This window comes from Perissodus microlepis, chromosome 17, assembly GCF_051167445.1.
Source record: "Perissodus microlepis isolate ML-2025 ecotype Zambia chromosome 17, ASM5116744v1, whole genome shotgun sequence".
Taxonomy (NCBI): domain Eukaryota; kingdom Metazoa; phylum Chordata; class Actinopteri; order Cichliformes; family Cichlidae; genus Perissodus; species Perissodus microlepis.
Genome location: NC_140477.1, coordinates 28,940,572 through 28,955,541, shown reverse-complemented (window position 1 = coordinate 28,955,541; position 14,970 = coordinate 28,940,572). Strand labels below are relative to the sequence as shown.

The following is a 14,970-nucleotide window of genomic DNA, read 5'->3' as shown; positions in this document are numbered from 1 at the left end:
CCTCAACTCTCGTGGCCTGGTACCAAACGACTCACGGACCGGCCCAGAGGTTGGGGACCGCTGATTTAAGGAACCTTCATAGTTAACAGGAACAAATCAGTGGCATTAGTCATATTTCCCATACTTTAATAAATGCATGACATCTTGCGTTACTTAAGAGTGCTTGTGGATTAGATTTATATATTTTAATTTTGGTCAGTGTACTTTCAAAATATGGGAAACATGTCTGTATGAACATATGAGTTTTACTTCTAGTGTGAAGTAGAAGAAAGCAGAAAACGGACCAAATCAGACAATCTGTGATTTATTATTCCACATCTGAAAACAGAAGATCAGAAATCATTTCAACTTTTCACTCTCGGCATGTAGGTAGGACTAACACACCACTATTACATCTCTGACGCATTGCCACATTACCCATAGGTAATCCTCTGGTACACCTGAACTCTATTATGTCATCATGAACTAAATACTTAGTGCCGCTTGATTTCAAGGTGATGTTATGCTGTCTCATTTCATCTTCATTCACAATGCAAGGCCCTGCAAGAGACATAGATATAAGAGTATTATGACAAAGATGTAAAAGAATATTATGGTAAAATTATTCTTAAGATTGGGGAGAACTGTAACTTACTGAGGCATCTCATGTGTCCAGTCCATTCACCATAGAGGCAGGTTTTGTAAGGCTCTCCCTCCATAATGTAGTAACTCTGACACATGTATTCAATAGTTTCATTATGGCTGTAATGCTCTTTGATGGCAGTCTTGGTGTCTCCATCCTCAAGAGCTGGAGGTATCCCACAGGGTGGAATTTCTGAAAATAAGTGAAGAGCCAAGATTGACAAAAAGATGATCACGTGGCACAGCTGTGATACTTTCAGGAACGTTGGTATGCTGGCTTTTGAGGAAGTGCTGTTCAATTATGTTTTTTCCTTCAATGAAAAATGCCTCAAAACCTCAGAAAGAAACATGTAGCTGTATTTGTTTTCCTGAGTAACTAATATTATTTTCTCATATTTATTCTATATATCGTTTACTGAAGGACATGAATAATTAAGTAAATGTCTAAAACATGCATTTGCTAATAATAAGCATTAAAAGCTTTCTTAACCATTTATTAATTTACTTAAGAAACTGTTCCCTTAATCACAAGTAGCAGATCTGAGTTTTTTTTCTTTTTGACATTTTTCATTTTTCATTTGAAAATGAACACAGTTTCACAAATTTAGTATTTGTATCCATTCTTGCCGGGGGAGCTAGATGATTTTTGTGGGGGTGGCCAGCCTGAAAATATGATTTACACATGATTTTAAATTCAAAATCCAGAAACTCACAATTCACTTACTGTTCTGTACTACTGCAAAACACTGTGTGGCTACAACACGCAACTCAATGATGTGGTCGTACATGTTACTTGCAAACTGTAATAGTAGTAAAAGAAAAAGCCAATTTTCGCCTCTTTTATCCACGATCTTGTTCTTTCAGTCACTACCCACAGCTTGTGACCATAGGTGAGGGTAGGGACGTAGATCAACTGGTAAATCAAGAGCTTCTCTTTTACACTCAGATCTCTCTTGAACAAGATGGACCAGTATACCACATCACCAATCCATTTGTGGATCTCCTGCTCTCTTCTCCCCTCAGTTGTGAACAAGACCCCGAGATACTTAAACTCCGAGAAACACTTGGGGCAGGAACTCATCCCTGACCTGGAGTGGGCACTCCACCCTTTTCCAGCTGAGGACCATAGCGTCAGATCTGGAGGTGGTGATTCTCATTCCCACAGCTTCACAGTCAGCTCCGAACTGTTCCAGTGCAAACTGGAGGCTTGCCTAGATTATTTTGTGCACTGGAATTTAATAGTACAATTTTAAATAGTATATTACTAATAGTATAAAATGTTGTGTGTGTGCGTCTGCTGTTTGTGAGCTGGAAAGGTGCCAGTGTCCCTGAGACATTTTCACAGCATGCACATAATCATGTGGTAAAAGATTTCAGTCTGTGTAACTGTAATAAAGAAAACAAAATCAAAAATTATCTGTGCTAAAATTAGTACAGGATACTCCCAATACCTAGCTTCTAAACACTCACTGCTTTTTAACCATTTCCAGTTTCTTATTGCTGCAGTGAAACTGAAATTAATGCCCAGTTCTTACAGGTTTTTTTTGATGATGTAAAGTATTTGCCCCACCATTTTTATTTATTTATGTCATGTACGTACGTAAACACTTAATGGCGAGCTCCTTCCATTCCCCAGCTATGCAGTTAATCGTAGCTTTTCCTTCCATAATGTAATTGTCAAAGCACTGATAAGTTACTTCAGAGCAAAATGGGTATTCCTTCTGATAATGAGTTATAATAACAGCATTCTCAACTTTGGGTGGAGGGCTGCAGTTATCATGATTAGCTGTAAGACATCACAACATATACACTATTAACTTACACTCTGTAATCTTTTCATAAAAACATGCATCAAAATAATGGTTAAGGTGACTCACATTTACAGATATCATCAAGTGATCCATTTAAATCCCATCGTCCGTCACGACAGGTTAATTCCTCAATCTCAGCTGAGTATCCTTCATTGCAATTAATGAATATCATTTCTTGAGTCTGTCCACGTCGTTCAGTACTCCCTAGTATTCCTTCCCCATTAGGAATCTCAGGAGCTTCTCGACACTTTTGTTCCTCTAAAGTGGATATGATTACAAACAATCAGGCAAAAAATTTACAGATGGATGAAATCCATTCCTCCATTTAAAAAATGTGATCAGAATAAGCAGTGGAAGAAACTCTGTATGAATGCACTTATTGTAAGATATTACAGAAAATATTTTCACACCAATTTCTTAAACATAACTGCAGATAAAACTTAAATGTTAAAAAATGTTTTAAAAAGATTCCAAAATATATATATTTTCTACCAAAACATCTTATACTCTCCATCTTGACATTGGTATTGAACAAGTCACTGTGTTTGCTTCAAGCTAATAACAGAAGATACTTTAATTAGAAACTTTAATTACCAATACAGCTTTCAACTCCAGACCAAACACCGTCCACACATGTGGCTTCACCCCACCAGCCTTTGCTGAGAGGTTTGTAACCCTCCTCACACCCGAAGTAAAGTTTGTCACCATGTTGCCAAACTTTAAGTCTGCGGTCAAAGCTCGTTGTTGGACATCCTGTTATAGCTATCAAAAAGACAGATATTACATTTAGATATTATCAAAGAGTAGGTAGAATACATTCTTGTCTTACTAGTAAGTGTGAATCATAGACAACATTCTTCAACTATCGTTGGACTAGGCTTAAATATCCTTAATACTACTGAATAGACTGCGTAATGTCTGTTATTAAGTGACTAGCAGGGAATCCTGCTGACTTTGGCAAACCTCCATTTCGTGTGGTTTTTGATTGTCTTTACGTGAGATGTTTGAATGAAATTTGGATCATGTTCATCCATTTGGTTCATGACTGCCACTACTATTAGACTTTCAGACTGTAGCTTTAGATTCTTACCAAAACAGCAAAAACCTCAGCCACAGGTGAGACTGAACTTTCAACTGGCATTTGACTTTCACCACTGCCATCTTAATGGATGGGTTTACCCGGGTCTACGCCGCCAACAAACTAGTGAACTCAGTAGGCATTAACAAACATACTTCTCTTTTGTATTTACCACCCCAATAGTGAACACCCGTGTGCACACCTGTGTGGATCAGCGCGCTTGTATTTAAAAGGTTTCCCCATGTAACGGTCTGCTAGAGGATGTAGAGAGCCTTAGCCCCGTCCCCCAGGGCATGAAGCAGGCATGGAGGAGATCCAGGCTCCAGACATCCAGAGGCCAAAGAGTGCGAGAGCCCAAGGAGGACATCCGTGCCACCCTCCTGGGAAGAGCTGAGGAGAGCCCCAGACGAGGGGTCACCCAGTAGCCACAGAGCAGAAGCCAGTGGGGGCTGCACTGGCGTGCCTGCCGGCTCTGCTGGCAGCCAGCTGTGCCAGAGTGAACCTAGACGTAGGCCCGGAGGCCCGAGGGCCCCCTATGCCCCGGAAGAGGCCTGACTGAGCAACAGGCGCCAGGCCCCGCCAAGTAGCCACCGGGAGTGAGCTGGTACATACCTGAGAGCTCCGTTTTAACCTCCCGTCCACACTGAGACAGTGCTTTCCTCAAGGAAAAACGCAGCGTTTTGAAAACGCTCTCGAAAACGCATACATTTCAAAATGCAGCGGTCCCGTTGCAGTGTGGACACACGAAAACGCAGACTTTCTAAAACGATGACGTATTTTAGTCATGTGATGCAGTCATGTGACGAAATAAACAAAGCTAGCTGAGTGCATTATACAGCGGTTGTTTTGATTGCTCTCAATTTTGACTGCCCTAAAAAAGATGAATATCAGTTTGTACATGCTCCAGATAGCTTTTCTTCAAATTCTTTAATTCTCACTTGCTTTTGGTTCCAGGACTGGAACGTAAGAGTTTTCACCCGTTTCAATGTGGACGCACGACTCTGTGAAAACGACTGAAAACGCCAGTGTGGACGCGGAGCGTTTTCAGATGAAAACGCCGTTTTCAAATCTATCCGGGCTAGTGTGGACGTAGCCTAAGACCCGACCTGACATATACAGGGAGTGCAGAATTATTAGGAAAGTTGTATTTTTGAGGAATAATTTTATTATTGAACAACAACCATGTTCTCAATGAACCCACAAAACTCATTAATAGCAAAGCTGAATGTTTTTGGAAGTAGTTTTTAGTTTGTTTTTAGTTTTAGCTATTTTAGGGGGATATCTGTGTGTGCAGGTGACTATTACTGTGCATAATTATTAGGCAACTTAACAAAAAACAAATATATACCCATTTCAATGATTTATTTTTACCTATGAAACAAATATAACATCTCCACATTCACAAATATACATTTCTGACATTCAAAAACAAAACAAAAACAAATCAGCAACCAATATAGCCACCTTTCTTTGCAAGGACACTCAAAAGCCTGCCATCCATGGATTCTGTCAGTGTTTTGATCTGTTCACCATCAACATTGCGTGCAGCAGCAACCACAGCCTCCCAGACACTGTTCAGAGAGGTGTACTGTTTTCCCTCCTTGTAAATCTCACATTTGATGATGGACCACAGGTTCTCAATGGGGTTCAGATCAGGTGAACAAGGAGGCCATGTCATTAGTTTTTCTTCTTTTATACCCTTTCTTGCCAGCCACGCTGTGGAGTACTTGGACGCGTGTGATGGAGCATTGTCCTGCATGGAAATCATGTTTTTCTTGAAGGATGCAGACTTCTTCCTGTACCACTGCTTGAAGAAGGTGTCTTCCAGAAACTGGCAGTAGGACTGGGAGTTGAGCTTGACTCCATCCTCAACCCGAAAAGGCCCCACAAGCTCATCTTTGATGATACCAGCCCAAACCAGTACTCCACCTCCACCTTGCTGGCGTCTGAGTCGGACTGGAGCTCTCTGCCCTTTACCAATCCAGCCACGGGCCCATCCATCTGGCCCATCAAGACTCACTCTCATTTCATCAGTCCATAAAACCTCAGAAAAATCAGTCTTGAGATATTTCTTGGCCCAGTCTTGACGTTTCAGCTTGTGTGTCTTGTTCAGTGGTGGTCGTCTTTCAGCCTTTCTTACCTTGGCCATGTCTCTGAGTATTGCACACCTTGTGCTTTTGGGCACTCCAGTGATGTTGCAGCTCTGAAATATGGCCAAACTGGTGGCAAGTGGCATCTTGGCAACTGCACGCTTGACTTTTCTCAGTTCATGGGCAGTTATTTTGCGCCTTGGTTTTTCCACACGCTTCTTGCGACCCTGTTGACTATTTTGAATGAAACGCTTGATTGTTCGATGATCACGCTTCAGAAGCTTTGCAATTTTGAGACTGCTGCATCCCTCTGCAAGATATCTCACTATTTTTGACTTTTCTGAGCCTGTCAAGTCCTTCTTTTGACCCATTTTGCCAAAGGAAAGGACGTTGCCTAATAATTATGCACACCTGATATACAGTGTTGAAGTCATTAGACCACACCCCTTCTCATTACAGAGATGCACATGACCTAATATGCTTAATTGGTAGTAGGCTTTCGAGCCTATACAGCTTGGAGTAAGACAACATGCATGCAGAGGATGGTGTGGACAAAATACTCATTTGCCTAATAATTCTGCACTCCCTGTAGACACAGACAAACAGGCACACACAGGCACAAACATGCATTGCCACCCTCATGAACACATATACAAATACTCAGCACTCACCCAACGTAGGGATAGACATACATGGACATGTACACACAATCACACTCCCCAAACAAACTCTATACCCCAGGTCCAGGTACCCTTGCCCCTAGAGGGGGAAACGGCACCTAGACCCAGGAGATGTTACCCTTTCCCCTGGGGTGGAGGCAAGCAGACCGCCCCAGGCTCCGCAGCAGCAGGGAGGCCCCGCATCCCAGATCCCAATCGGACGGCCAACACCTCCTTCCAGCCCCCCCCCCGCCCCGATGGCCAGCGGGCAATGCTCACGTGTTGTTCTAAGGTGCATTTAAAACACGGGAGAGCATGGTCCTGCTGCCAGAGAACAGCATGTGTTAGCACGGCCCCTCCCGAGAACCCTCAATGTCTACATGGATTTAAAATTGAGAGGTGGGCACAGGCGCCAGAGGTGGGGTTGAATACACACAGACCGTCCACTGGACACCGTTAACGTGCCCACCCTCAAGGCCCTATATGTATGTGTTATGAGAGTGTGAGTAATGTGGATGTCTAAGTTGTGGAATAAAATTGAGGCACAGGTGGCCAGAAGGGGACGGGGGGAATGCCTCCCCTGCACCCTGGTGACACACCCGCACCCCAAGGCCCTACTTGTGTGGGTGGGTGTGTTGGAGCGGGAAGAGGGAGGCAGCCGGGGATGGGGAGGAAAAGAAGGGAGGGGCATGGGGCCAGCTCCCCCGCTGACCCCAGTAGGCACCCCCGTCCTTCGGCACCCACCAAGGCAAGGGAGCCCAGGCCCATCCAGACCGGTGCCTACGGCAGCAGGACCGCCCAGCCCCACAGGACCCGGGGCAGCCCACCCGACCCCACCGCAGAGGAAACTGTACCCACCCTAACATTCAATCATCTCCCAGACTACACAAGACAATAGACACCCAGGTTAAGTTTATTCTCCACCTCTCCTATGTCTCTCCCCCACCTGCAGAGTGGTCTGCTGCAAGGATGGAACAACCTCCCTGCCAGTTGAAGAGCCCCCCCATTTAGGCCGATGCACCAGAGGCCCCCTGCGCCAGGGCTGAGCATTAATTGCAGACTGGGATTTCTAATCAATTTTAAGGTTTTTAAGCATACCTGAGACCAGAAGTTTTGGTCTAAGCTGACTGATAAATCTGCTTCCCACTTTGCAATTGGAAGGGATATTGATTCATCTATTTTAGAAAGTGTTCTGTATATTTTAGACAATAATTTGGGGGATTTAAGAGTAACCGCACTTGGTGGTGTTTGTAATTCAACTTGACTGAGGTTAAATTTCTTTTTTATTATGGATTTAATTTGTTGATATTCTAAAAATCTTTTCTTGTTGATCCCATATTGTATAACTAGTCTGTCAAATGGAATAAAGTCTGTTCCTTCTAATATATGTTCTAAGTATTTTATTCCTTTACAACTCCATTCTAGAAAATTTATCATATTATTGTTTTGTAATATGTCAGGGTTATTCCAGGTAGGTGTACGTTTGCATGGGATTAATGAAGACTCTGTTTTTGGAGGTCTAAGTGCTGTCTCCGTAAGTCTGCATTTAAGTCCTACCCTGCCTGCATTACACAGCCAGTTCATGACACTAACTCCTGATAAACTCCCATTATTCACATTAATATTAAAACCATCAAAACATGTAATAAGTGAAATCAAATGAAGTACTTACCTTGGCTCTTCACTGACATCAGTGAACATATGCACAAAAACAGGATCCTGCTTTTGGTTATTGCATGCATGTTGTCTTTGTGCGTCTGATCCCTCAAAGAAAACTAAACACTGCAGACTGAGAAAAAAAAGGTTGTTCAGTGATTTACACAAGTCTGTTCCTGCCTCCAAAAACAATCTCAGGCTCACTGGAAACAGGTATAAATACTGTGACCACATGCTGCCACTTTAATGACACAGTGGGACCCTAACAAACTCTTGTAAACACTATAATGCTTCCCTAATATTGGTACACATAAAAAGTCACACACTGCAAAAACTAGATAATTAGATAACTCACTAGACAAATAGTAGATTTTTCAGATTGTTATTGAAATGATTATTATGAAGTTATGTCATGCCATTAAAAATACAATTCACCAGTTGGTAAAAACACAAATATTTATAAATGGCTAAATGCTGATTTGATTTTTCGTTAATCATCTGCAGGAATCAATAGAGCAAAGAAAAGTTTTAACCTTACCAAGGTTTAAGTTGGATTTTTTTTTTTTAAAGTTAAGCAGTCTGAATATAAACGAACAGTCTGAACTACACTTAGGTACAAACTGGGAAAAACTTGGATCTTATAAGAAAGGAGAGAACTGCAGTCGAAGTCAACAGTGATGAACTCTGACCTCTTGCGAACTACTAAAACAAATGTAGCTGTTGAGCAATGCAGGATTTGCCTTCATTTCTTAATATGGCTTCACCCTATTTATTCTACTTCTTCTCAGCATACTTTACAAAAAACAAAGTTCAAAAATGTGCTTCTCTCTTTCTCTACTGGACACTCCTTGATTGATTGAAGGTTAAAAGCAGAACTGCATTATTAAAAAAATAGACCTAATAAAATAATAAAATTATTATTGTAACATAAACTCATAAAGTGAGTGGTACCATTATTTATTGTTTTTACTTTAGATACAACTGGTAAAGTTGGGGTAATGCACCCACATCTTTGTATGGCTGGATTACCCCCAGTCTTTAGAAATCGACTTCCTACTCTGCTTTTGTGTTTTTTTTACTTTTATTACAGTGACATCAGCACCTGTCATTAATGTTTTGGTTTTTCTGTGTGTGTGTGAATTTGGTGTAATTGAAAGAGATGTGAATTTCACAATTTTTGCTGTTTTTAGGTTGCCGCTGGGAACATAATTGCAAATATGGACTATGGACTTGTCCTGGTAATATAACGTGTCTGGGTAAGAAGTGAACCACCTTCGTTACCTGAAAACCCAGGATGAGTCCATAAGTTTTTGGACTTTAACACAATTTTTTCAATATTGACTCAACACAACCTCAATGGATTTGAAATCAAACAATCAAGATGTGACTGAAATGCAGACTTTAATTCAACAGGTTTTACCAAAGTAAAGAATTGAAACCATTATACCCCATTTCTCACAAGCAATTAAATAAACTAACATAATTTTCAACATGAAGATGGTTTCTTGTTAGTTAGTGGGTGGTACGGTGGATAGCCACCGAAAATTGAAAAAAAATTGTTCACAGCAAGAAGGTCTGTTGTTCAACTCCACCATCAGGCCAGGGTCTTTCTGTGTGGAGTTTGCGTGGGTTGTCTGTGGGTACTCTGGGTTTCTCCCACAGTCCAAGGAGATGCAGTTAGTGGGGATATGTTAATTGGAAACTCGAAATTGCCCATAGGTGTGAGTGCAGGTGTGAATGGTTATCTGTGTCACTGTGTTAGACTGGCGACCAGTCCAGGGTGTACCCTGCCTCTTGCCCTAAGTCAGCTGCGATAGGCTCCAACCCCCCGTGACCCTGAAAAGGATAAGAATGGATGGATGGTTTTTAGTATTTAGATGATACTTTTTCCTGCTGTCAATGACTGTCTGAGGATTAGAACCGGTGGACATCACCAAATGCTGCGTTTCCTCTCTTGAGATGCTCTGCTAGGTTTTTAGAGCAGCTGTCTTGAGTTGCTGCTTTTCTCTTCCTATCTGTCTGGTACAGGCTAATCTTTGTTTCATTTGTCCAAAGATCTCACTGTAAAACTGTGCAGCTCTTTTTGATGTTTTCTGGCAAAGTCTCATCTGTCTTTCCTGTTCTTGAGTGTAACCAGTGGTTTGCACTTTGTTGTAAACCCTCTGTATTTATATTTATGAAGTTGCCTCCTGAATGTTGACCTTGACAATTCTAAAAAGATGAGTTTTCAGTTGTTTTGCTACAAGAGACCACTGAGTCCACAGATCTTAAGCTCAAAGGGAGAGAGTTCCACAGTCTGGGGGCCACAGTGGCAAAATCTCTGTCTCCCTTAGTTCTCAGCCGTGTATGCTGTATAGCAAGTAGGCCCTTATCCCATTAGTGATGGGATTTCCGGCTCTTTTTAGAAAACCGGCTCTTTCGGTTCGGCTCACTAAAAAGAGCCGGCTCTTTCGGCTCCGAACCGGCTCTTCAGGTTGTTTTGTTGCATTAATTAATCTATTATTAACAATAATATAAAATTATGCACAAAAGGAATTATTAATGTAAAAAAAAGTGGTTTTATTTATATATGTTTATATATAAATATATACAGTGGCCCCTAGAGACAAAACACATACAAACTCCAAAAAGCACACCTGAAGTCAGTCAGGAGAAATGGGTTAAGAACTTTTCAGACAGGATTCTCACTGAACCTGAAAAGAGAGTATTAGCCAAAGGACTCAATTTTGCCATTTCTCCACAACAGTTGCCCATAGTGGACCTCATCACAGCCACAGAATCTGCCATACGGATTAATAAATTATCACAGACAGAAGCAGAGGAAATCAGGATGAAAGTCTCAGCCACGCTCTCCAGTGCCAAAGTCCCTCCATCCAACCTCACAATACAGGAAAAGAAGGCCGTCGCTTCCCTGAGCAAAGACCACAACATCACTGTTTTACCAGCTGATAAGGGAAGATTCAATTCAATTCAATTTTATTTATATAGCGCCAAATCACAACAAAAGTCGCCTCAAGGCGAGTGCACCGTGGTCCTAAACACTACAGATTACCATACAAAGATCACTACTCTCCTCAGTGACAACAATACCTACGAAGCCTTAAAGCGAGACCCCACAAGCAGCTACAAAAAGAAAGTTATAGCTTGCCTTCAAGACTTTGAAAAGGACAAAATTATTGACCGCCTTACATATCACCGCCTTTACCCAGGGGATGCCATACCCTGCATCTACGGACTTCCTAAAATCCACAAGAAAGCTGTCCCACTCAGACCCATAGTCAGTAGCATAAACTCAGCCACTTATAACATTGCTAAACACCTTGCTACCATCCTTGCTCCTCTCGTGGGGAACACCCCACACCACATCAAGAACTCCACCGACTTCACTGACAAGGTCCAGAAACTTACCCTGGATCCAGATGAAACCATGGTGTCCTTTGATGTAGTCTCTCTCTTCACCTGCATACCCACCACGGAGGCCGTGGAGACTGTCAGAAAACGACTACAAGAAGACAGCTCCTTGGAGGACAGGACCAACTTCACACCCGATCAGATTTGCACACTGTTAGACCTCTGCCTCACCACTACATATTTCAAATACAACGAAGGCTTTTACAGACAAAAACATGGCTGTGCCATGGGCTCCCCCGTGTCACCGATTGTAGCCAACCTTTACATGGAGGAAGTGGAAAGGAAGGCTCTTGGCTCTTTCAAAGGAAGAGTACCCAGCCACTGGTACAGATATGTGGACGACACCTGGGTCAAAATCAAGACACAAGAAGTGGAATCCTTCACTGCGCACATTAACGCTGTGGATAAAAACATCAAGTTCACCAGGGAAGACACAAAGGACAACTGTTTGCCTTTCCTGGACTGCGCTGTGCACATTGAAGAGAACGGCAAACTCAACATCGAAGTTTACCGGAAGCCCACACACACGGACCAGTACCTCCTCTTTGACTCCCATCACCCTTTGGAACACAAACTTGGAGTAATTAGGACCCTACACCACCGGGCAGAACATGTTCCCTCTAAGCCTGAAGGAAAAAAGAAGGAACACACACATGTAAAGGAAGCACTCAAAACGTGCGGCTATCCTAAATGGGCGTTCTTAAAGTCAGCAAAGAGGCACAGAAAAGAAGACCAGACACCAGCGAGGGAGGATAAGAAGGACAGACGCAACAACATTGTCATCCCCTATGTAGCCGGTGTATCAGAAAAACTTAGGAGAGTTTTCTCCAAGCATGACATCCCGGTGCATTTCAGACCCAGCAACACGCTCAGACAAAAACTGGTTCACCCGAAAGACAAAACGCCAAAACACAGACTTAACAATGTGGTGTATGCTGTACAGTGCAGCGAGGAATGCCCAGACCTCTACATTGGAGAGACCAAACAGCCACTTCACAAGCGCATGGCACAACACAGAAGAGCCACCTCCACAGGACAAGACTCAGCAGTCCATCTGCATCTTAAGGATAAAGGACACTCTTTCAAGGATGCCAATGTTCACATTTTGGACAGACAGGACAGATGGTTTGAAAGAGGAGTGAAAGAAGCCATCTATGTCCACTGTGAGCGACCATCTTTGAACAGAGGCGGGGGTTTACGACACCAACTCTCTGCCATCTATAATCCAGTTTTGAGATCCCTTCCCAGACGCCTTAACGCCCACTCACATCCTGGGCCATCTGACCTCAGGAATTCGCATGATAAGGTGGGGCCAGGTTTCACAATGAACACACCCGAAACTCTGGCTGATTGGGACCCACACCCAGTTTCACACCTTGGCTCAGGCGATTAGAGGATCATCAGGGGGTCCTTTTGTCCCTCTGTGGGGGGATACTCCCACTAGGTTTATATCTGGGACTCTCCACCATTTGACCTTAGAACTGAAGAAGCTTCTCGGATGAGAGGTGAAACGTCTTCAAGTAACTTAAAGAAGTCCAGACGCTTTTCTTTGCAAGCTCCTTTGACTACGATGACCTGGATGACTGAGAACCTTCACAGACAAAAAGCACGTACAAACTCCAAAACACATTTCTAGCGTTAACTGAACTTCAAAACAGAGCTACCTAGATCACTTAAATTACACAATTGAAAGCATATGTGTATTGTTTGTGTATTTATACAAAAGCACTCATATATATTCAAATAATTAAAAAAAAAAAGTTCATTTACCTGTTACTACCACACACCAAATCCGGTCGTTGGTACTTGCTGGCTTGTGTAGCCACTAGGTAACAAAAGCTCAACGCTGGGCCTAGCATCCTGGAGCACTTCTGTTGTGTTTTGTACGTGTTTTGGAGTTTGTACGTGCTTTGTCTCTAGGGGCCACTGTACATATACTTTTATTTATTCACTCCACATAAAATGTAATAAATAAATCATATAATACAAAAACCAACTAGTCACAGTTCAACTTTTAACTATTTAAATTTTCAGCTTTTTCCTTTTAAACAAATCTAAAGTGAAACAACACAAAACACTGCAAACCACAACACAATTAAATATAAATTAAAATATGAAAAGAAAAAGAAGATGCACATTCTCTGTCATCTGGGCCTGCATGAATAAACTTTATGAATCCTTTATCATCTGCAACTGAAAATAGTTGTGGATGATTACTATATGTGACGTTGTTGTCCCTGGCTCTCTTTCTCTCTCTCTCCCTCCCGCTCTGTTCCTGTGCTACTGAGAGTGTAACTACCGCCCCTCCCCCCCTCTGCCCAGCGCAAAGCACAAGGCTCGCATGCGGAGTGAAGCCGAAAAAAAGTGCAAGAGAGAGGGTGACAGAATGAAAAAAAATAATAAATCACGGCTCGCGATAAGGAGCCGGCTGGTGTCGTTCACGTCAAAGATCCGGCTCTAAGAGCCATTTCGTTCGTGACCGACACATCACTATTGACCACACAGAGAGTTGCAGAGATTGGACAAATTGAAGCTCGGGTATGAAATATATGGTTTTCAAAGTTTTTTTCGTTTTTATCGTTAACTCTGTTCCCCTGGGTCTTTTCCCGTGTGTTATGAATAAATGTTCTTTTTGGTACCAGTACTGGTTTTATTTTGTTATTTATCCACGACACCTTGAAGGCCAGTCCGTGAACATATTGTCAGACACAAACCAGTCCGTGGCGCAAAAAAGGTTGGGGACCTCTGCTTTATAGCGCCTCATGAAAACTACAAAGTAAATGTAGTCCCAACTATATTATTTACATTGTTCCTTCAGTGTTCACTCTTTGTATTTCTTGATTGTTATACATGTAAATGTATCCATGCATTCTGTAAAGTTCTTGTTGCTGCATCTGCCTGTTTCAATGTATTTGTTAATTGGACATGTGTCATTTCAGCTGTCTTCTTCCCCATGTCATGGTCACAGTGTTTTCTGTTCTCTTCTGTGTTTTTATTTCTTCAAAACTCTGGAGGTGGACAGTGGCGTCTGACCATGGGCGGAACATGGGCTTCAATACTCCTCCTTGCACCTGTCCTCCATTTTGCGTATTGGTTTGGCAGAATTGGAAAGCAGATTGAGTATTAGCTCTCCAACAGATCACTGTCACCTCTCCAGTGAACCAGAGGTGAACCTCCATGGCTTTGCAGGTTCCTGTAGATGTAGTGTGACTTAGTTGCACAAAACAGTTCACACAAGAGAAAAAAGCCTGTAACAACTAAAAGTTGACTGGTCTGTACTTTTATACCATCTAACCTTAGATCATGAATATATTTCTCAATCTTGATCATTATTCTTCTCCCAAACTAAACTGTAACAACAGCTGCAATAAAAAGATGTACTGAAAAATCTTTTTTGGAGCCAAAGCAGCAGTGAGCACTTTATTTCTCAGAAATAAGCAGCTGGACACGTGACATTAAATACCATATCGTGTAACTGAAACCAATCAGAATTTTGTAGATGACTTCATTATGGAATTTGCTTACGCTTGGTGAATTTTATGTACCAACCCCACTCTCGATAGTTGTACCCCATCATGCTTTGGTTCTTTTTCCCACCCCAAATTCCTGTTAAAAAGATTTTTAAAATGCAGTCCATCTCATAC

The 14,970-nt window shown here is 42.2% G+C and overlaps 1 protein-coding gene across 3 annotated transcripts; it reads right to left on the bottom strand.

The window, feature by feature from the left end:
• Nucleotides 1-282: 282 nt before the first annotated feature.
• LOC146369827 (complement factor H-related protein 1-like) lies at nucleotides 283-8,121 on the bottom strand. 3 transcript variants are annotated; one of them, XM_084910969.1, is made up of 6 exons: nucleotides 7,932-8,121; nucleotides 3,027-3,194; nucleotides 2,499-2,690; nucleotides 2,222-2,407; nucleotides 635-814; nucleotides 283-540 (listed from the first exon to the last, which is right to left on the bottom strand). In XM_084910969.1, exons 1-6 carry the CDS (start codon nucleotides 7,999-8,001, stop codon nucleotides 353-355), a joined length of 984 nt encoding a protein of 327 aa, XP_084767095.1. In that variant the 5' UTR covers nucleotides 8,002-8,121; the 3' UTR covers nucleotides 283-352. The 3 variants fall into 3 exon arrangements, with proteins under 3 accessions (XP_084767095.1, XP_084767096.1, XP_084767097.1); XM_084910970.1 differs by having other exon boundaries at nucleotides 2,505-2,690; nucleotides 7,932-8,120; XM_084910971.1 differs by lacking the exon at nucleotides 3,027-3,194 and having other exon boundaries at nucleotides 7,932-8,118.
• Between the last annotated feature and the right edge of the window lie 6,849 nt (nucleotides 8,122-14,970).